The 24,624-nt window shown below is 32.9% G+C and overlaps 1 protein-coding gene across 11 annotated transcripts in view; it reads left to right on the forward strand.

Annotated features, from left to right (window-relative positions):
• Nucleotides 1-24,014, forward strand: part of MBNL2 (muscleblind like splicing regulator 2) — a 181,107-nt gene extending 157,093 nt beyond the window's left edge. For 5 of the 11 annotated variants that reach the window (XM_051984036.1, XM_051984025.1, XM_051984027.1 and 2 more), the window contains 2 exons: nt 1,742-1,932; nt 21,203-21,300. In XM_051984036.1, coding sequence (XP_051839996.1) covers nt 1,742-1,888 — 147 coding nt within the window. In that variant the 3' untranslated portion in view covers nt 1,889-1,932; nt 21,203-21,300. Of the gene's footprint in view, nt 1-1,741; nt 1,933-21,202 lie in introns of those variants that run through there. The other 6 variants (XM_051984029.1, XM_051984032.1, XM_051984033.1 and 3 more) reach the window with 3 other exon arrangements.
• The last annotated feature ends 610 nt before the right edge of the window (nt 24,015-24,624 follow it).

Here is a 24,624-nt window from a genome sequence, read left to right on the forward strand (position 1 = left end):
AATTTGTTATAAACTTTAACAACAATAAAACCAAGTGGAAATACATTTATAAGTAGATACATTTTTTTAAAATAATTAACATAAATAAGTATCCCATAAGTGGTTTTCTCCAATTTCCTTCCTTTTCCATTGCCTTTGTTCTAGTCACTCCCATATTTGAATGTGTAATACAGTTTTCCTTTTATATAATCATAGTGGGTGTGGTTACTGTTCTTCTGGTGCAGTTTTCTTCATATTTTTAATATGATTTTCCACATTTTTTGTATTCTTTATATTTTATCATTCCTAATTGTATTATAGTATTTACTTCTTTTAAAGTCAATTACATTCTAGTAATTTATTCAGCCATTTCCTTGTCTACTGAACTCTGAAGTTGCTTCTAGATCATTTCCTAAATAATGGATACTAAAGTTGCTTCTCCAATTACAAATAATGCTACTAGACATATTATTAAGAAATAAAATAAAAATGGTAGCAGCTTAAGTAATATATAATGATTAATTTTGCATTGTAATTGAAATAAAAGTGGTAATTTTCCTATACTTAAGCATATTTGCAAATTTTTTTCCTTTAGTACGTCTATCTCCACCTAACTCTCATTGCAAGCTTTCTGGTGTGTCCAGTTTCCATAGATTTGGGTGGATCAGGGGTAATCTCTGCTCTGTCTTTCAAGTCATACCAACTCAAAAGAAGGAAGAACCATAGGTCAAAGCTCTATGTTATATGTATGTCAAATTAACCTGAGGAAACTGTGAAGGTGATCTTTGTTCACATAGAAGCAGCACTAACTTAAGAGCCTATGACTTTTTCATTATTATAACAATAATCACTGACATTTATATAATTCTGTAAGGTTAGAAAAGAGCTTTACCTATAATGTCTCACTAGATCCTCACAACAGTCCTTAAGTAAATGCTATAAATCTTCCCTCCAGATGAGGAAACATGTAGACAGAGGTAGAGTTATTTGCCCAGGTTCCCACAACTAGCAAGTCTCTGAGGTCAGGTCTTCCTCATTCCAAGATCATTTTACCTCCAGGTTGCCATCCCTATGTTTAACAAGTGAGTTCCTGTGGCTAAATTAATACTGAAATTCAAATAGAGATAGAGTTGTTTGATTTAAAAATACGGTTGGCTTCATCTTTGTTGCTTTTCCCCACTTATGTTGCCCATAAGAGCTAATCCATAAATATCTGCATAATTAAATTGACAGCAAATATGTAAATAGGACATTGTGAATAAATGGGATTATTGAATTGCTTTGATGAATAAAATGGCTCTTGTTTGGTGTTCAGTTGGTAACATAAGCATATACCTACAAAAAAAGATGAAGTAGAATGAATTTGGTCATTTTTCTAATTATTTTCTTTTTTGAGCCATGGCTTTTACAAGTTCAATTCAATTTAGCAAGTATTAAGTGTTTATTGTTTTAAGTAGCATTTTTTTATCCTATATGCCAAAGTAGGCTTTATTAACTGCAAATTAATCAGAAAGTAGCAGTTTCCTTCCCCTGACCTCAGGCTAGCTGAGACAAGGAGTCACAAATTCACTGAATCTCAGCCTTAAAAGAGGTTTCAGATTTCATCTAGTCTAGCAATTCTTTTTTTGTATTATGGACCGCTTTGGCAGTCTAGTAAAATTTATAGTCCCCTTCTCAATAATATAACAAAATGCATAAATAAAACCATAGAATTCAAAGGAAACCAATTATAATGAAATATAATTATAAATATTTTTTAAAGTTCACAGACCCTGTGTTGAGAACCTGTAATCTCATCCAACCAGTACTTGACCAAGAATCCCTTCAATACCTATTCGAGTCACCCAGCCTCCAATTAAAAAACAACAACAACAACAACAACAACAACAATAACAAAAATCATCGCTGAAAATTCCATAAAGAAATACATTTGGTTTCATGCAACTCTAATTAGTAAGTTTTTCCTTATATTAAAGCAGAACCTAACTCTGAGAAAATTACATTAATTGCCTCTTGGCGGTCTTCTATACCTGGGTTAAAAAAAAATCCTTTTTCAATATGACAATTCTGAAATATGTGAAAACAGCTGTCATGTCCCTCCTTAAATCTCTTCTTCCTAAGAGTAAACTGGACCAGTTTGGGTGGGCTCCTTCTCAAATGTCTTTTCCATCCTCTTCCTCCCACACTATGATTATGGAAATGCTCTAAGGCTCTGTCATAGGTTTCTTTCCCTTCACTCTCTCCATTGATATGCTCATCTGTTTCCATAGCATTAATCATCATCTCTGGTTCACTAGCTTTTCCCCATACACAACATTCCTTCTCTGTTCTTCACCCCTTTGCACAACTGGTTCCAAATGTCTGAAAAGTTTCCCTTCTCCCTCTGCTTTGAGAATCTCTAAGCCTTCCTTGAAAGCAAACCTGCAATAAGATTTATCCCCACTCTCACATTACTTTGAAATTACCCCCACATTACTTTGAAAATACTTAGTATTTACATTCTTATTACCTGCTAAAACTTTCTAGTAGAAAATAAGCTCCTTGAAGGCAGAGACTATTCTGTTTTTTCTCTTTCTATCTCCAGTCACAAACACAATCTCATCCATACAATAAGAGATCAAGAAATGATTGTTGAATTGAATTTTATGACATGTTTCCAGGCCTTCCTACTTCACATTCTTCTAGACACACTCCATTTTAACAATCCTTTCAAAAGCTCATGATGGAATATAGTAATTCAGATGTAGTTTGATGAGAACAAAATATAATATCATGTCCTTTATTTTGGACACCAATTTTTTGTGCCATGTCACGTTGTTGGCTTATTGTGAACTGAGAGGTCTACTAAGCCCCCCAAGTCTTTGTCACACATTCTAGGCCATAGCTATATGAAGGTGATTTGATGAATCTTAGGGCAGAATTTTTAGATTTATCTTTATTAATGTTAATATGAGACTTAGCTCAATAGTCTAGCTTATTGAAATGATTTTGGATCCTGATTCTGTCATCCCTTCCAGCTTCATATTTTGTCTTGCCACTGGATTCAGTGATCCTGGAGAAAAAAGTGAGCTCTGCTTCATTTAAATCCAATTCATAAGCAAGTCAAAGCAAGATATTAACCAGTGATGTCATTAGTCCTCTTTGAGAACAACAACAACAAACAACAACAAAAAAAACAACGTAAAAATATCCTTGCAAATCTTACTAGCAGGAAGCTATGCCATAATTTAAGTCATTGATAAAAAATATTGAGTAGAACAGGGACAAAGAGAGATCCCTGCAATCTTTCATTAAAGACTTACTTTCAGTTAACCCACTAACTCATGTTGACCCCATTAATTTTGTTTTTAAATTTAATCATTTGGGGCAGCCAGGTGGTACAGTAGATAGAGCATCAGCCCTGAAGTCAGGAGGATCTGAGTTCAAATGTGATTTCAGACATTTAACACTCCCTAACTGTGTGATCCTGAGCAAGTCACTTAACCCCAATTGCCTGAGCAAAAAATAAAAAAAATTCTACCAAATTCTGAGTTTATCAAAAATACTGTCATCTAGCCCACAATTGAAATCATAAGGCAATTTATTGATTCCACCCCCCAAAAAAATTCAGGAAATTTATCATCAGTATTACCTCTAATTTGGTTGTCCTTTAAAAAAAGAAAAAAAAAAGTAAAGAAATTTAGTCTGTTAAATTCTTTTCTTGATAAAGCCATACTGGCTCCTTTTCACTTTTCCTTTATAAGTGCACATAAACCACTATTTTAATAATAGTTGAGTAATTTTGCCAAAAAATGGAAGTGATATTTAATAATCACTTGTAGAATCTACTTTCTTCCATTTAAAAAAATCAGGACATTTGTTGCCCTTTGCAAATAATATAGTACCTCTCTCATTCTTGATCTTTCATAGATCAATAGTAGCTACTCAGCAATTAAATCTGCCTATTTCAGGACCTTTAGATATAGTTTTAGTCCAACTGAGTCTGGAGACTTAAACTCATTAAGGACAACTAAGTTCCCTCTTACCAACCTTTACAAATCTTAGATTTCTACTCTCTTTCGATAATTTTTGTCTTTGGCATGCAATAGCTGGCTCAGTTCCTTTGGGGCTTTCATTCTTCTGATAACTATGCTTAGAAAACCAAGTCAATTTTTTGTATTTATTCTCCATTATAACTTCTGTTTATATCTTTTTAAAATATGAAATGGTCAATTAACTTCCTAGGGACGGACATCAATCTAATGTAGATAGCTCTCCCTTTCCCCTTCCCATTGGAACCATTCTGTCTTTAGAATTTCATTCCTGAGAACTTCCTGTCCCTCTTGAACCTACTTACTTTATAGAATTTTGGGGTCATTGGTTCCTACGTATCTTCTCTCCATTTTCCCCAAATGGAGTTTGTACCAGAATATCCCAATTTTTCCTCTCTATCATGAATTCTAAGATGTAATGAGCACTTGTCTCTCTCCACCCTCAAAATGCTTTAACTTGAGCAACTTGTTTCTCCCTGTTAGTGAGAATCAGGTCAAAAGTAGGAGTCTTCCTTTTAGCTCCCAAGAGACCCTAGAAGTTAAGATAATATAAGGTGTCTTATAACAGTCAGAAACTTTCTAGGGAATTCATCGGTATAATTGTAAAGGAAGTCCCTGGACAAGGATTTTGGCTCCAAGCAACAAATAAACTTGGATATTAGCATTAGCAAATTAAGCAGCTGAGAAGAGAGAGCCAAAGGTTTAAAGCTATTAAGGAAAAAAAAAATGCTCAGGGTTAAAAAACATCACTGGCAAAAGTTAATGTTTCTTTAAATCTTACTGTATTTATCTTTTATATATCTATTTTATTTTAAATAGTTTCCTTCTTAAATAAATACATGTTTTTCAAAAAGTAATTAACTGTAAAAATGTATCTTGCTCAATTCAGATTTTTAGGACTATATCTAAAAATATTATTTCTTACCTAGTGGCAAAATACTCTAATAAAATTAAAATATCAGATAGATACCATGAGTGCTAGTTTTAGACAACTAAATACATATAGTGATTAAAGTGGCATAAATACTGTGGGGAAACTGTGATAGGATAAGGTTGAAGAGGTAAGATGTGGGAATTATTTAATTATGAGACACAGAAGTGAGACTCTTGTTGTTTTTACCATTTTCCTTCCTCCCATTGATGTACCTATGTACCCAGACATGATGGCATTTCCTGAAAAGCTCTGATGTTGATGACAAACTAATTTGACCACCAATATTTTTAAAACTATATATATGGTATGCTACAAACTACAAATTAAAGCTGAATGGAATGTCAACTCATCTGGCATAGTTCCTTATTTTATAGTTGAGGAAATGAAATCCCAAAAGATGGTGGTGAGAGTCACACAAAGTCACCCAGCTGATTAGTAGCAGTGTCAAGATAAGAACTCCCAAGTTATAGTCCTTCCCTCCTTTCTTCCCTCCTTTCCTCTCTCCCTTCCTCCCTCTTTTCCTCCCTCTCTTCCTCCATTCCTTCCTCCCTCCTTCCCCCCCCCCCTCTCTCACACACACATACACAAAAACACACATACACACACACACACACACACACACACACACACACACACACACACACAAAAAAAAAAAAAAAAACATACAGACACACATATTCCATCACCATCATCACCATCAGCAACAAAGACCTTGGAGAAAAAGACACACTTAATTTACAGAGGTTTTGAAAATTGAACTGCTTTCTGAAAGGTGTGAATTTGCTAGATGGCAGTGTCATCACACCAGATGAGAAACGTACAGGATCCTCACGGTATGTGAAAAAATGCACACATTTCCATTTTCCTTACATAACATTCATTTTAATGATATTCCCAGTTCTTTCACTACATGTGAGCATTTGGTTGTTTTTCTGTCTTTAGTCTCTTCAAAGCCAAGGCTGAATTACACATTCTGCTCCACTGCTGAAATGGGAATTGTAGCCAGACACTGCACAGGGTTCTGAGTCTTACATAATGACAGTGCATACAGAGACATAATTTTAAGTAGGATTCAGGGGTTTATATTAACTTCAGGTAGGTTCCAGTTTCTGTGACTCTCTTTGGAACATAACTTCATTCTCTTCTTTGAAATGTCCTTCCAATTTCAGCATAAAATATTTTCCATTGCATATTTCCTGGCAGTGATAAAGGTTTTCTTTATTTCCCTCCTGAAGTTCTGGGGCCTCCTTGAATGAAACTGTTTCAAATTGGGAGCAGGCTATTGAGTTCACAAAACAAACATCCTTTCAATGTAGATTTTTGAAATAATTTCAAAGTACAAGAATTCATTTTATTAATTAAATATGTTGCAGCTGGTGTCCTCCATATCTTAAGTAACATTTTTTCTGCCATATCATAATAGCATTTTAAATTCTTTAATAGTTAATTCCAAACTGGTTTTCTTACCCTAATTTAGTACATTAAGATAGTAGTTACATTATAAAAATATGCTATGATCCATATAAACATCTGGTTATTTCATTTGCATGTGGATATCTTAAATCAGGAAAAGAGTTAGATTCTTCACTATACTATAGTAAATCTGAAAACACCCTTGGCAAAAAATTCTTCCTAAAAAATTCAGATCCAAATATATTTGTCTTTTTGTGCTATCCAAAAAGTCTCAATTTTTATGGATTTGACTTGAAGCCATATATGAAAGGTGAAAGATTATTCTCAAATACAGAATTTCTATTCAAATGGATTTATATCCAGATGGCCTACATTTCCAATGTTTTTAACCCAGCATATCAGTCCTTAGAGAGAACTTTTTTCTATATATTTCTTTTCATTTTAAAATTCAGCTGTTAATGATTTGTGAAACTGTAACTTTTCACACTGAAACATGACTGAGAGAATTTTGGTAAAATATACCAGAATGGAAAATGTCAAGGAAAAAAGAATCTTTTCATCAAAATCATGAGTCACTAACATCATAGGGTTTTATGTTTTACTTTGCAAAATGTTAATCTATGGTGATAGATTTACTATTCTTCAACAAAACAATTATTCTGACTAAACATTCTTTAGAAATCTGCTAAATATTACAGATATTTTGCTGAATAGCAGGCTATTCTTCTTCAAAATGGAACCAGTTCTAGTTTTCTCCTAGGACCACAATTTAAGCTGGTAGTCTTGGAAACCCCTTCTGCACAAATAAAAATACCTCTTATAAAAACAGTCAAATTTGATATAAAGCACAAACTGCCCTTCTCATCACTATATTCTTTTTTTCGCTATAAATAACTGGCAATGCTACTTCTTAAAGTATCTTTAAATCTCCCTTTAATTATCTTTGACCTTTCCATATAATGGCAGTTTATAAATGGCTGTATAATAGGCCAGGCAAAGTTGCTCCAAAGTGTTCATATATTAACACATATAATTAGCAGTGCATTAATTAATTACCTCACTTCTGGTATCTTGTGTTATCTCCAGGCAATAAAGTCTTGCTTTTGGCTTTCAGTAATCATGCAGTGTTCAAGTATAGAATTGTAGTTGAGCCCAATTTTTGGGCAACTATCTTTTTGAAGCAAATTCAGAGCTTGCCCCAACTAAAATGCTCAAAAACCAAAAAATTTAGACAGTGCTGGTATAGACTGCAAGTGAAGACTAAAGAGGAAAGAATAGAGACTTAGCGAAACATTTAGCATGGTAAAACAGGCAGAGATGGATTTGGGGCAGGGGAACACATATTAATAGAAAATATTAATGAGGATCACAAAAAAAGAAAATAAGGGAAATAGATGGATGGGGAAGAGACAGGTATTACTTCTACTCTTGCTTTAAAATAAAAACATGCAATTTAGTGGTGTTGTTATTGTTTAATCCTACATTATTTTAAGGAGGCAGGGCAGCAATAGGATTTGTAGCTTTCTCTTGGTGCTAGAGAGAAGGGCTGTACAATTTTGGGTTCCCAAGGAATCTAGGAAGGAAGGAAATTTTCTTCACCTAACCCTGGAACACCCCTCTTCCTTACCAGCTGGACTTCACTCCTCTTGTATTTAATCCTGTCTCTGGCACACTTCCTGTTGTATATGTAGAACAGAGAAGGGGAGAGGAAGGACTTCCTATTCTCAATTTCCACTGAATTCTTTCAATTTTAACTACTCTGCACAACCTCACAGACACCTTGTATATTCTATTGTATATTCTATTCTTTTCAAGTCCTTACACTAGATTTTTTTTTCTAAATAAACTCTTTTCATGCTGTTTGTTCAGCTATGGAGGTGGGGGTAGGGCAGGATGGAGGAGCAATCTTAGGAACACAAGGTGAAAAGAATCTTTTAACATTAGTGAGCTCCATTCATAAAGCAGCCATTCCTAGAGCCATTTAACCTGAGTTTCATTATCAACAATATTTTGAGATATCTGAAGTTCTCACATCTCAGGTATGACCTATAATCAGAATAATAACTAGGAATTCTGGCATCTGGAGCAAATTAAGTTGAGCCGGGGTTAAAGGTAAATGGTAAGTTTTAAGTATAATCATTTCTATGCATGTTTAAGGCAAATTGGAAACTGAGGTCATGAAAGTTGAGGGGATCGATGAACTAGGAGTTTTTGAGAAAGTCAAGAAGCAGGATAGAGAATGAGGTACTAAACTTATGGGGGAAGGATGAAGAGTGAACATATATAGCAGCAATAAGGATCTGAGCGAGAAAAAGTAAACTTTAAAGAAGGAGAGCCAGTGGCAGAGTAATGGTCTGCATGTATCAAGGGACTATAAATAGAGTTAGCATCCATAAAGTAAGTCAGCTCTTCCTCATGGTTCTCTGCTTCCTGGGTGTAGCCTGCCTTAGAAAGGATATTAAAATTGAGCATCAGAAGATAGAAGGATTCTGAAAAGAGATCTTACTTAGATCTGTAGAAATGAGGAAACTGAATCTCAGAGAGACATGGCTAATTGATAAAAGTCATAAAGGTAGTACTTGAAAGATATTTAGGGTTTCCATTTTTGAATTTTTTTTTTTTTTTACTAAATTAAAAGCATAGGAAGGTTCACAGAGGACTCAACAGAAATAAGACCAAGAAGAATAATGATTAGGGGAGAGGAAGGCTTTAACTTCCTATGGAAGTCAGCAAAGGTACCTTTGCTTCTCATTCACCATTCAGGGGTTCCCTTGTGATTCAGTTCACAGGACAAGCAGCTGGGTGAGGAGGAAGGGAAGATAGGGGTGTTCACCCTGTTGAAAGGAGAGAAGCTTAAGAGTTTAGGATGCAGACAAAGTGGTGGCTGCTTGGGTTTTAATGAGGGAACATATAACTGATGCTGGACAGAATGAGGGACAAGAAGCAAGCTCCCATTATCTCCTGAGATACTAACATAGTCCTAGTGGCCTTGTTTTAGTTCTGACTCTATCTACAATTAGTTAATAAGGTATAGTTTAGCTGCCTCACTATTACATAGTTTTGAAAAGACCATGTTTGGAAGCTATCTATTAGAAAATTTCCTCCATTCATTTCTTCTTGTTTTGTGCTTTGGATTCAGAGAGTTGTTGGCCTTTTCTCTTAATTTTTCTCAGTGATTAAATGAAACAGTAAGAAAGTGCTTGCTGAACTTGATATTAAGGCCAATCAATCACTTTGTAAAAGAAGTCATTTGACTTCTCTGGATCTTTGAAATAAGAATTATTATTTAGAAAAATGTGGGTATTTCTGGAATATTCTGAATTTTACTGCTTAAAGAACAGTGCAGGATTCCTGAAAAAGACACTTAATGTATAGAGAGCGCTTGTTTTTATAATGGTATTGTGGCTAAAGGAAATCCTTGAATTCTGATTTGTCTGGATCAACTTCAAAATTACTTCATTTGTTAACTGTAGTTAAAATCTAGTTAAAGGGCTAATTGCTTAGAAGGTGATATAGATAGAGAAGTCAAATGGACAGATTTAATCCCCACAAATTAGTTAATTAACTAACAAGTTAGTGGAAACTAACAGACTGCATTCATATCTCTAGCTAGCTTCTTTACTTGTATATGCCATTGACCACTGTAACTAGTTGAGAGAAGATGAATAGATTAGTTCATACCACACATCAGATTTCTAAGTATATTCCTATTATAAATAGGGAAGTGTTGTAGAAAGAGTACTAGATTTGACATTAAGAGGATCTGGATTTGAATCACATCTTTGCAAAAACAAAACTTCTTCTTTTGGCTCAATGTAAGAAGAAACTTCCTTAATAATTCAAACTATCCAAAACTGAACTTAGCTAAGCAGTGACTAAATGACTATTTCTCAGAATTTTATGAAGATGACAAAATGATAGGACTAGATGACCCCAAAACTCCTTTCAGCTCTGATTCTATGATCCCTAGGGAATTTAAGTATTTCAAAGCCTCTGTGCTTCAACTTCTTTACATATTAAATGAAGAGGGTGGGACAACTAGCTTCAGAAAACTTTGGCTGGCTGGGATAACCCTAGGCAAGTCACTTAATCCTAATTGCCATCCCCTCCCAATTAAAATAAAAAATAAAAATAAATGAAAGGGTTGATTTAGATGATCTCTAAGGTACATTTAAGTCCCAAGACCTGTGATAAAGTCTATTGTTGGTAAATCAGTAGTTTTCTTTATATACAAAGGACTACATTTATTTTTATCATTTTTTTAAGACTGAAGGCATCTCTTCATTAAGCTATTTATGAAAGTCCTACCCAATTCTTCCCTGTCTACACTTGAAAAGAAGAATTAATATTCCAGTGCAATATATCTCTATTCCTCCTATTCCTATTCTCCCTAACTTTTAACTCAAATGATTAGTGTTCAGTAGCCCTATTCTAATAGATCAGATAATAAAAACACTCAAGCAATTATAGAAATAGAATTAATTACTTGTTTCCCTCAGTGAATACCTGCTATAACCTGCGTGAAAACAGAGTGCCTAAGAGCTTGGTTTCTTACATCACTGTGATTTAAAATAACATAGAATGCTGCCATTTTGAAATAAGTTAATAATAGTCACTACTTTGGATCATACCTAATTGAGTTTCAGAATTATCTGACTTGCTGGTAATAATGTAGTCACTGAACTTTCTGGAGTATTTTTGCCTCTGGCATAATAAGGTTAATACTGTATTGATGACCTGAATAATTCATACATATGTGAGGACTTAGAGATTAATGGTTAAGCTGATCCTTTGATTACACATTGAATACTACTCCTCCCTTGCTGTATGGCATTAATTTGTTTAAGTGTTTTACATTTTTTTCAATTTGAGTCGACATTACTTAATAAAGAATTAGAGTAAATTGCTCATTTTGGTAAGTGACCAGTGGACATTTTAGCAGTTTAACCAAGAAGTCACTGATTCTTATAAATATTATATTTATTATCTCTATCTTTTACAGAAATAATAGTAGCTATTACTTCAGATGACTGTTATGAATACCAAATGAGATAATACATGTAAAGTGCTTTGCAAACTTCAAAGTGCTGTGTAAATGTGAACTATTATTATTATTAGATTCTATAGTAGGTTGTCATTATTTCATGATTTGATAACAAGTATGACTTTATTTTTAATGTTCTTAAATCATGTGCAGTGTCTGTCTCATTTGTGTTCTCTTTTCTGTAGAAAAGGGAACTCAAAGAAATGCTTTCAGTTCAGGATTTTGGTTGACCCAACAATTTGATAAATACAAAATATCCAGTTTTTAGTACTTGGAGTGGTATTTTTTCATTCATGGTTTTCTATCACTGAAAAGAAGGTGTATTTGAGAGAATAGTATGTCTGGGATGTAATAATGAACAAATCTTCCTTGTTGAATTTTATTTCCTTCATAGAATTGTCAGTTGTGAAAGGTTGTGAATCTAACTGGCTATTAATTGCCTAGGAAAGTGTATTGGGTAGTAGCTGAGGTAGCCCACACAAGATTATCAGCATGCCCCAATGTGAAAGAGGTTAGTTAATTCTGGTACAAGTACTGGAAAAAGGCCAGGTCCTGGCAGTGGCTCAGCCACCACACCCTGTGCAGTTGCTCAGAGTAGTCACCATTTTCTTCTATCCAGTACTACTGGCTTTGGCTCCTGATTTTTGCTTTGTATTTTGTTCCCATGCACTGTGCTGGATTGGAAAAGCTTTCTTTTTGTCTGTCTCCACTAGCAGTCTAGAATGACAAGGGGTGCAATGAGTATCATAGAACTACTGTCACCACTGATCAAACATACTCTGCCCCCTACAATAGCCCACTTCAGATGAACATAATAAACCATTTCTTGGTGGAAAGGACAAAGCACCACACAGGAAATAAAAATTAAATGCTCTTTTTTGCTTTAGGAGCACTGGGTACATTGGGAAAAGTATACATAAGGTATCCATAAAATAAAACTTCCTTTTGCCATAATTTCTAGATCTACAAAATAGGATAAATAAAGTTAGACTATAAAGATCACATGAAAATAACCTTGAAAGTTTTAAGGGCTGCTAAGAAGCACTTTAAAAAAAAAATACTCAATGTGGAGAGATACATGAAAGGATTGAATTTTAAATTGCTACTTATTTGAAAAGAGGCCACAAAGAGATCCTTGATTGTTGAGTTGAAAGATTTTAATACCTAGATAAAGCTTTAGTTAAGGGTATATATATTATTAGATAAATCATTTTGGGGATATCCAGGTTGCTTTTGTGGTCTAGATTTAATTAATCCCATTTGAGAATATGAAAAAAAAAATTTTTTTTAATTCTATACAGGCTCTTTTTAAAACTATATGCACTGATAGGATTTGGGGTAATGTTACTTATTATTTCTTTAATAAATATTATGTATGATTAAAAAATGCTGATTTGTAAAATAGATTCCAACCCCAAAAATATACTTATTTCTGAGAAATGTGTGTGTCTCTGGACTGCATTAAGGAATTTAGGATGTGTTCTGATGTATTGGTCACAAAATTACAAAATATATATAACAATTGCTTAATTAAGTAATCTATTGTGTTAGAGAAGTAAGTATTAAATATATGTATTATGTATATGTATACATATATTTAATAACAGAAGATCAAAATAAAAGCACTAGGAAAATATTTTAAAAGGAAAAAAACCAACTAAATGCCCCACTTAATACTTCTAAAAGTCTAGTATAAGATAAAGTATGAATTTCTATTTGTTCTTAAAACTTGACAATCTAATTGAAGAAGGAGGACTTTCTAAAATTATGAGCTAAAGATATAACTTTATATTAGAAAAAGCTTTTGGATCCCACCATTTTTTTTAAAAGCCTCATCCTCTTACTTTAAACTTGTGCTTTGGCAATAAGGATTAAATGCAATATTCTGTGGTTAATCCAGCTTCATTATATATTAGAGTTGGAAGGGATATAAAACCATTTAATCAAAACTTTTAATTCTATAGATGAGGAAACTCTGAGTCAGAAAGTTTCAATAACTTGGCCAGTCACAGAGTAGTTAAGGAAGACTTTATTCTCCCTTTGAACATTGGGGTAAGCTTTGACATGTCTTATAAAAATCTAAAAAAATAATCATAGGATTCTGACTTTCATGAGAACTTAAAGATTATCTACTCCCCCACCCTGTCATTTTTTTTCCTTTTTTTTTTTTTTTTTTTTTGGCAAGGCAATTGGACTAACGTGATTTGTCTAGGGTCACACAGCAATTAAATATTAAATATCTGAGGCTAGATTTGAACTTAGATCCTCCTGACTTTAGGACTGGTGCTCTATCCACTGAACCATCTAGCTGCCTTACTCCTGTTATTTTTAGATGATAAGATAGAAAACAAATAAATAAATGAGCAAATGAATGGATGAATAAATAAATAATATATAAAGTGACTTTCAAGGTAACACAAACAGAAAAAAAAAATAAAGCCAAGGGCTGAATACATGAATTTACACTCCAAATCCAATAATATTTCAACTATAACACTTGTATTTCTCAAATCTACAGGAGATAAGAATCAGATAGTTCTTCACTAATTATATTTGAATTCCCTTATACTTTGAACTTAGAAATTTTCTTTCATATCAACAAACACATCAGATTTTATCACTTCCAAGCTTTTAACTAATTTTTTCTTAAATTTTCAGAAAAATCCAGATTCAAAATATAATTTTAAAAAAAATTTTAAATTACCTCCCAAAACAAACTTTAAAAAAATAAAAAAAAACTTTCCTATCTATTCCCTAACTTGAGCTTCCAGATATTCAAAACTGTTAGAATTGATCTTAACAACCAAAAGATAGATTTTAAAAATTGAAAAAGTGACCAATAAGAAAAATAAAGATTACATGTTTTTAAAGGAAAGGAAAAAAATTCCTTTTTGAATTAGAAGTGGTCAAACTTCTCTGATAATCTATTAGCTTAAATTTAAAACAGAACTCTGATAGTTTTAATTTTTTTTTTTTTTTTTTTTTTTTTTTTTTTGGTATGCTCAGCTTCAATGTTTGCGGCAAATTTTTGGAATATATTACCAAAAGAATAGTATATTACTATTTTGGGAAAAGAAGTGATATAACCAGTGATGTCAAGCATGTTTTCAGAAAGTATTTCCATTTTTATTAGGATAAGTGTTAAGGTCATTTTGAAGGCTGCCTGATATCATGCAGTATGCAAATTAATAGATTAAGAGAATATCAAAGGTGTACCTAGATTTCAAAAAAAAAAAAAATTGACACATTTTTTCATGCCATTCTTAAGAAAAAGATGGAGAAATGTAGGTTAGATGATAATAGTTATATGTATTGGTTTAATTGACCCAAAAAGAAGTAATTTATGGACCTAAGTCAATATGAAGGGAAATCTCTGCTGCAGTGTTCCTGGAATCTACCTTTAGCCCTATTTGGTTCAATATGACTTGGATAAAGGCACAGGAAGATATACTTGTCAAAGGTGTTAATTAGACTTCGAATCTAAGAAGAGAACAATGGCTGGGAAAAAATGGAGTGAATCTAATAAAATTAAACTTAATAGTAATGTATATATAATATTCTGTACTTCAACTCAAATAACCAATTTCATGTCTAGATTATAGTTTCTGACTTTTAATAGGCTACAGAATTTTAAGTCCACAAAACCATATAAAAGTAACTAACATTTATCATTTTAAAGTTTGCAAAATGCTTTACATAATTTTATTTCATTTGATCTTAGAAACATCTATTTGAGGAAGGTGTTTTTGCAGATGGGAACATTGAAGTTAAGAGAAGTTATTTGACAAGGGTCATACAATATCAAAGGCCAGATTCAAAACTAGGTCCTCCTGACCTAGTCCAGCAGTTTTTTTCCAAGATGCTATTCTAGTCTGCCTTACTAAGATATACCATCTCACAAAAAAGAGAGGTGATAATTCAATCATATTCTACCTTGGTCATGCTTCCTCGAGAAAACTCTTCAACACCAAGTACTACATTTTAGGAAGAGTTCTATGAAAATTAATGTGTCCAAAGGAGGATGACCAGCAAAATGAAGGGACCAGACATCATCACAAATTTGACTTAATTATGGAGGAACTTAATTATGCTTTCTTGTTGTTCAGTCATTTTTCAGTCATGTCTGACTCTTCATGACCCTATTTGGGGTCTTCTGGCAGATACTGGAGTGCTTTGCCATTTCCTTTTCCAGTGTGATTAACCTAAAGAAAAGGTGACCTAGACAGGGGAATAAAAAGATTATAACTTTTCTTCAAGCATTTGACAATCTTATCATGTAGAATAACTAGAGTTGTTTTGTTTGACTATAGAATACAATTAAGAACCAGGGGTAGAAATACTGAGTCCTAGCTTGATTTGAGGGAAAACTTTCCTAACCCTTAAGCAATCTAAAGGTGGAAAGGATTTCCCTCAGAGGTATTCTATTCTCCTTGAGTAGAGATTTCCAAGTAGTATTTAGATGGCCACTTGATAATAATTTGACTGATGAGATTCTTGGTCATATATAGATATCTCTTTTAGCTCATATTCTGTGACAGAGCAACATAATAAACATATTTTACATAAGAAACACAGTTTTCCAAACAATAAAAAAGTTATTGTGCTATTTTAACCAAGATTAGAAAAATGAAAAGAATAACAAGTCATTTTTTTGTGGCACTCAGAAATTTACAAAGTGCTTTCTTCACTTGTGAAGTCAGTAGCAGAAATATTCTTATCTTCATTTTGCAGATAAGAAAACTGAGGCTCAAATAGGAACTACATGCTATGGGTTACAAACTCAACAAGTGTCAGGGCCAGAGCCAGATTTTAATAAATCCTAAATTTAAATCCAGAATTTTTTACCATGACTGTGCCCCAGGTTAAGTAAATATAATATATAGCAATCCAGGCAATTTAGATGGTTATTATTCATTTTTTAAAAGAATATTTTATTATACAAGTATTCACCGTAGCATAACTTTACATAGCATACTTTCAAAGAGTATTTAAAGTATGATCCAATTTCAATTCAACTTTTCAAGATAACTACTATATAAATTAAGATTCTCCTATACCCATAAAATGCTAATTTATTCTGAGTAGGATATTATGTTCAATGCTTTGACATTATAATAATTTAATAAGTATTACTTGATGGCTATCTTTGCATATAAATTTAAAAGTTTAACTGTTACTGTATGGTAGATTTTTAAATTGAGATCTATCATTTGTCTCATGAATCAAGGTCAAATGCCTTAAGAAGATGACACATCATCCATCTACTCCTTGGCAGGAGGAGCCAAAATTAGTAGGATGTCTCTTTGAGTAGAATGACTGGTGTTTGCTAAAATTTTAAAAATTATCATCATGGAACTTTAGCGTTATAGGGGACTTTCTAATCTAATTTCTATCTATAGCCCCAAACTGTAATAATGCCAAGAGATGTTCATTCAGTCTCTACTTAAATATCGTTCTAAAGCAGCAAAGTCAAAGTCCATAAAGAAGCCCACTTCCAACAGCTCTCACTGAAAGGAAGATAGATGTTTCTCTCTACCAGAATCTCTCTACATAGAACTTCTGCCTGTGCAATAGCCTGCTTTTTCCCTTCCTTGGCCAAGTAGAACAACTCTTCTGTCTTCCATGTGGCAATTTTTGTGATATTTAAGAACTATTATCACTGAAGATTTCCTCTCCCATCCCATCAAGTTTTTTTTTTTCTTTCAAATATCTTCAACAGCTTTTAAGTAACATTTTCATAATAATAATTTTCAGTTCTCTTACCAACCAGTCACTCTAGCCTCTTCAGTCCAAAAGTTACACATGATAATACCCTATAGGAGGTGTGACAAGGGAAGGGTTCCTTCCTTTGTCTAAATACAATACTTCTATTAAAAATGATGGTGTTACTTTTGATCATCACATCACATTGCTGATCCCTACAAAACTTGCAGTCCATAGAATTTTCAGGTCTTTTCCGTATGAATTGCTTTCAGATTATCTCCCTCCCCCTCTCCCCTCCCCCCCTCCCCCCCCCCCCCAGTACCCATTTTGTGTTTCTGGAGTTCTGAATATTTTTGGTTTTTTTTTTTTAATTTTTATCAAAGTTCAGTACTTTATATTAACTCTTTCATTTTATTATCTTGAATCTTTTAGATCCTGATTCTGCCATATAATATGTTGGCAAATATGATTACTTTTATATATTAATTTAAAACATATAAAAGTGATAAATAAAATAGAGCTAAAGACAGAATCTCAGACTGCCCCACAAATCACCATTGTTTGAGTCTAGTCAATCAGATGGTTTAAACCCTACCAATGTTGTGTTTATTGTCACATAGATATCATGAATGCCATTCTGAAATCCAGACATACTATGTATAAGCCTATCCCTAATAAGCTATACATGTTTACATATACACTGTCCTCCTTTCCAGCGATCAATTTTATGAAAACTTATAGATCAACCACAGTGCATTCCTCTTGAACCTCCTTCTCTTTTGGAAGCACAGATCATGAGATCCTACTTATTTGCTACCTCTGAACACTTATAATTATTGCATAAAGATTCATCAAATTTTTTGCTCTTATCTATTACTAATTCTAAGAGGGAAGGGTAACAGCTTCTCAACATCATTTTCACTTCACCCATTAGCTCCTCATTATTGATCAAAATTATTATTACCCTTCTTTGATTTCCTCACCTTCTGAAAGATAAAACCATTTATGAGGCAAGTTCAAGATTGTTTAGCTAACTTGTTTTTGGAAGAGGAAGACCTTCAGAAATTATCTAGATGAATTGTCATGAAGCAGACCTCCTAAATTTTTCAGACAACTCTCAAATCCCATTAAAGTCTCTACTACTTTTACCCATGCCCATGGGTAATTGACAACTTATCTTCACAATTAAACTGAAATTTTTCAAAGCCTTAGAGAATTATTCTGAAATTATGATTTAACACAATATTTGTCATTGCATCCCAACCATAGGTTATGAGTTAGGATATTACAATTACAAATAATCATATTACAATGTTAAATAATTACAAGAATTGTCTAGAGAGTTGCTCCCATCATTTCCTGCGACTGGGGAAGAGATATAGACTATAATCAGAGCACAGAAGGAAAATTTCTCTGTAGTAATGAAGACAGCCTCTCCAAGAGATTAACAGGAACAATTTCATGCTTACAAAAAATCTAGCCCATGTAGACAAGTAGACCAAGGAAGAGTGTCACAAGTTCTATGACTTGTTTTGAAAATGACAAACTCATAGGTGTAATGCTGTATCTTTGAATGTCTTGGTGATTTACCAAAATGGACACCACCCTCAATGAACGTAGTAAACTAAAAATGGATCCTTTTATAAAAATATTCCCTGGTGGGGTTGGAGGGAGAATGGGGAGAACTTAGATTTCAAACCATCAGGGGGCATGGGGGATGAGGGGGAGAGTTAAACTCTTCTTACACATTTATAAAATTTTATTTCAAGCAGCCAATTGTCCAGACCGGTGTAAAAGCCCTGCCACAAACTAAATGCAAAGCGCAGAATTAAACAGGGGACAGAAGGAAAATTGGCAATGCTTCACAAGGCTAGAATGGGGAGAGGGGGGATCAGGAGGAATACTTGTTGAGACCCAGATGTAGAAATCTTTCTCAAGTTACAAAAATGGTCCAACATGTATCTTGGGCTTTTGCTCAGCACTAAGAAATAAATATACAATTAACAATACAGAATTAACAAATGGTTCTCTGTATGGAGACAGTGACTGCTGCTTCCATGTCAGAGACAAGTAACAGTTAAGAGTTCAATAGTCCAGGAGGTTGTCTTTTTATTTCACCATACATATAATTCAGAGAGCATAACCTGGGGCCTGGAGCAAGAGCTGCATGTATGAGTATAGTAAATGCTTTGTACTTAAGTGCAATGCTGACTTAACAGTCTACTTAAAGGTGGGTGGACTTGCATATTTCCTTGTTAAACTCACAACCCAAAAGTTGTTTTAGATCCTTTGACTAACTGCACACTTTGTGATGGATTTCTTTTAGAGTATATGCTGAAAATATCTTTGTTGTGATCTGCCCATTGCTATGCTTTCTGCAGAATGCTTTTTCTCCAGGTGTATCAGGAATTTTTTTTTTTTATTATAGCTCACATTTTATCCTACATGGCCTTTTCTTTTCATCAAATAGGCCTGACTATAAATACATTTTAAAAAGAAAACACATTTTCAAGAAACACATTATATGACAAAATATTTATCTCATAGGCATTATAAAGAGGCTCTTAGGATTTTAAAATAAAACTTAAAAGGTATATGATTTAACACAGTGGAGCATAAACTGCTTAAGAAGCATGTAGCTAAATGAAGAAACTAAATAATTAACATGTAATAACTGTACACCCAGATGTGAAGATAAAGTTAAAATGTACCAATGTGGAGGATATGGGTAGTGCTCTAGTTTAACAAAACAAAACAAAAAAAAGAACATGTGATTTCCTTTTTTTTTTTCAAAAACAGATCTAATAGTATACAGCTCAACAGAGAATGCATTTTTTTTCCAAAACTGAAGTGCTAGTGAAAAGAAGGTGATACATAAAAGAAACAAACCTATTATCTAAAATTATTATCTAAAGATTTGGCTTCCATTAAATGTGTCTATAGGCAGCGTCAGCAGAAGCCTTGCTTCTCCGTTCTGCAAACTCAAGATTGTACCACATAATATTGTGTTCTGTTAAGGAACACTTGTATTTGCTTACTAGAACCTATTATTTGGGGGCACTAAAACTATGCTTTTATAAATATGGCTGTACCCACTTAAAAGAAAACTACATGAGGAAATCTATGTTCCATAAATCATAAAGTGTCCTGGAAGGTAATGGCTCTTTTACTGGATAAATAATTTTTTCATTCTGTAGGAAGACCCTTATTATGAATAATTTATAAAAGATACTTCCTAAACAAAAACTTTGGGACTTTAAATCAACAAATCATTAAATTAAAATATAAAACTCGTTGGCAGGAATAGTTGAAAGCCTAGATTTGTAAAACAAAATATGTAAAAGGTAGCTATATATAATAGGATATATTTCCATTTTCCCATTGACCTAGATACATAGAGTTTTTAAAATGTAGGGGACCTTAGAGGTTAAGGGCTTTTGCTTTAAATTTTCAGTTTTTCAGTGTAAAAAATTTTTATCTTTGATTAACTTAGAACAAATGTTGTATTACTAGAAAAATATCATATTTCATTTAAACATGGGATTTTTAAATTCACAAAATGATTTCTACTATATATTTGATCAGAATTTGTTTCTATTGGAATCTCTGATTTTATAATGGAAGTCAAGGGAAGAAATGTTAGTCAATTTAAAAAAATACATTCAACTTTTCATATATATGCATGTATATGTGATATGTGTATATATATGAATATACATATGCAAAAAATTTTCTGAATATCATAGATAGTGAACAGATAAGAATTTATGATTATTTGATCCCCTGTGTGGACATGCCCTAATGCTGAAATGGAAAAACAGCTTGCAGAAAATACAGGGGGGGGATTTGTTGCATTGGAAGTGGCATTCTTCATGGTGAAAAAATTATCAGAAGTAATGTGCCATGAAGCCACATTCTTGCAGAAATAAGGGTAGATTTATGTTTTCATTATATTGATATGCAGTTATTAAAAAGCCAATGAAAGTCCTGTAGAATTGACTCATTTTGACAAGCCCCATGCATGAATTTGCAGTTTTTTTTTAAATTTTCACAAAAGGATATCTAACAATGTTGTGTTTTTTTTCCCTCCTTTAACAGATAATACTGAAATAATCAGCAGAAATGGAATGGAATGCCAAGAAACCGCATTGAGAATAACAAAACATTGTTACTGTACATACTATCCTGTTTCCTCCTCGATAGAATTGCCACAAACTGCATGCTAAATAAAAATGTAGTTCTTCTGGACAGATCACAAACTCTAAGAAGCTAGTGCTGCTATATCATATATGAGTATTAAATATGGTATGCTTAGTATATTCCAACCTAAAATAGTTAACTACCTGATGCCAGCTGTGATGTTTAAAGACATAAAGGGTAAAGTTTACTTTCAAAAGTTCTCTAAACATGGTTTTCTGTCCTAAGAATATTGTCTTATCTCCATAACTATAGCTGATGCAGAAAGCCCAACCAATTTCTTCTTTTCAGACTCAGAACATTTCAAATTTAGCAATAATCAGTTTGCATTGGTTCCAACCTGTCCCAAGTGCAGGTTAAATTCTCACTCGAATTATTGTTTCCTTTGCCCACTTAATCAAAGGGTAAGTGTTCACTTCTCAATGAGATGATGCTGCAGCAAAGAAAGAAGTGAAGTAAAACAAAGACCTGTCCTACGGGTCTCAAATTCTAATGGAAAATCCAAGGACAAGCACAAGTTCTGGGAATGCATCAAAGCATAGTGTTTGGCTTGCCTGGAGATGCTGTGTTGAATCATATGATTCTAGAATAAGAGAAATAGATTAAAAGAAACAAAAACTTTGCACGGTATGAGCTTCATACCCCCAACCAACAAAGTCTTGAAGGTATTATTTTACAAATATATTTTTAATGTTGTTTTATAAGAGAGACTTTGCAGAAGTGCCTAAATTTTGCCAGACTTCATCCAGCTTGAAGGAAAGGAGGCCAATGCCAACAACCTAATCTAAGTGATTAGTCTTTCAAACTCACCATCCAGTTGCCTGTCACAGAATAACACTTTGAAACTAAAGATGTATGTAGTAAAATAAAGAAGCTGTAGGTGAGGAGATCTGTATAATATTCTAATTTAAGTAAATCTGAGGTTAGTCACTTAAAATCTGACTGTGACTTTAATCTAAATTACTATGTAAACAAACAACAAAAAAAGTAGATAGTTTCACTTTTAAAAACTCCATTACTGTTTTACATTTTAAAAGTTGAATTAAAGGGTTGTAACTGACTACAGCATGGAAAAAAATAGTTCTTTTAATCTTTTCACCTTAAAGCATATTTTATGTCTCAAAAATATAAAAAAAAAACTTTAATACAAGTACATACATATTATATATACACATACATATATACTATATATGGATGAAACAGATTTTAATGTTGTTTACTTTTTTAAATACTTGGTTGATCTTCAAGGTTATAGCGATAAAATTAAATTTTGTTTAGAAAGTTTGTTTTGAAGTTTATTTTAAGCACTATTGTACCAAATATTTCATATTTCACATTTTATATGTTGCACACGTCCGATACAATACCTACATAGTCTTTAAATTATTGTTTCAAAAACAAAACAGCTGTAATAAATGAATATGATGTGTAATTGTTTAAAACATCCCTTTATTTTGTGAGCATATTAGTGATTGCAGTATTTTGACTTAAACTTTTCAGACTGAATGTAAAATATTTTAATGTTGGCATCACTGCCAATTCTGAAAACTAGAGACACTAACTGTGTCATGATTTGTCTCAAAAAAGATCTGCCATTTTAACTCATGTTGCTCAGAGTCTAATTCCTATCTATTTATATTAAGTCATAGATTTGATCACCCTAAGGAAAAAAATCACAATCTAAGTGTAATCTAACATAGTGCTTGTACTGTTATATTTGTTTTAATTTGTGGGAAAATATTGTATCTAAACTTTTATTACTTTGGTAGTTTTACCATTATATACTATTAGTATTTGTAATTTTTCTCAATTCTAACAATGTAGTTATGCTACAACTTGCCTATAGCATTCAAGATTGTTTTTGTTCATTTTTTTAATACTTGTTCATTTAGATTCCTTGAAAACTTAGTACACATGACTAAAAGGTAAATTATGAGCATCACTGAAATATTTTTGTAGACTACTTGTTATAACATTGTCTTTCATGTTATTGTTTCATAATTTTGATTTTTAAATGACTATTACACAACTATTTTCAGCCCTTTAAGATAAATCATCAAAAAGCATCACATATACACCTCCCAAGAAATAGAAGACTGTATTTTTAATAAGATATCCATTTTCCAGAATTTGTGACTATATTATGCAAAAGGACCATAAGGATACCATTTTCAGTAAGGAGGAGGCAAGGCAATTACATAGATGTACAAATATATGTACAACAGATTTTGCTTTTTATTTATTTATAATGTAATTTTATAGAATAATTCTGGGATTTGAGAGGATCTAAAACTATTTTTCTGTATAAATATTATTTGCCAAAAGTTTGTTTATATTCAGAAGAGTCTGATTATGATGAATAAATCTTAAATGCTTTGTTTAATTACAAAAACAAAATCACCAGAATCCAAGATGAGAAAATATCAATTCAGTAAATGCTGTGGTTAAGAGACTGGATCTCCACTTATTTTGAGAACAGCATTTCATTATTGGTTTTCAGTAATTTAACAGCACTTCACCAAAACATTCACCTCAATCACTCCACTGACAACACTTCTACTAAATCTTTCAGTAACACTTACCGAAAGCCCTCATTCATTACCTTTCCATGTAAACAGAAGTCTAATTTGTATCAATTCTATGTTTCAGTTGTAATATTGAGTTCACTCACCCAATGTGCAACCAATGAAATAAAAGAAGCATTTAAAAAGAATTTTATAGTCAATCCTCCTTTCTGTACTGAGAAAAATTGACCAAATCCAACTGAGTAAAAGTTTGTACGTCCCCAGCCAAGAATGGTAGGCACACCCTAGTGCTTGCCACCATCTTACAGTCTTCAACAATTCAACAAATGCCAAAATAATAGGCAGTTTTCTATGTGTGGGTCGGAGTTCTCTGCAGATGGGTATGGTGTGTACATGTGTACATGTCTGTTTTAAACTTTAAAGAGTACGTTTTGGATGTCATAGATATACATAGTAAATATTATCAATATGAATCAACCAACTGAAAAATGACAATTTGTTAAGTGTCTACAAAGGGCCAGATGCTTGAGGATACAAAGACAAAGAAAATATTTTATGTCCTCAAGGAATTTATATTCTGCTGGGCAGGCAAGATGTCTCCATATACAAAATAAATATAATCTAATTTTAGGAGGGAGGGACCAGCATATGGAGGAGAATGGGACATGTAGAAATCTGGAGAGAGCTTTCAGATGTTCAAGAACATTTCTTATAGCATCCCATAAAGGAGATAGGATTAATAATAAATTAAGACTAGTATTGATGGTGCCCACTGGTTATTCCCATGCTGCCCCTTAG

This window comes from Antechinus flavipes, chromosome 3, assembly GCF_016432865.1.
Source record: "Antechinus flavipes isolate AdamAnt ecotype Samford, QLD, Australia chromosome 3, AdamAnt_v2, whole genome shotgun sequence".
Lineage (NCBI taxonomy): Eukaryota > Metazoa > Chordata > Mammalia > Dasyuromorphia > Dasyuridae > Antechinus > Antechinus flavipes.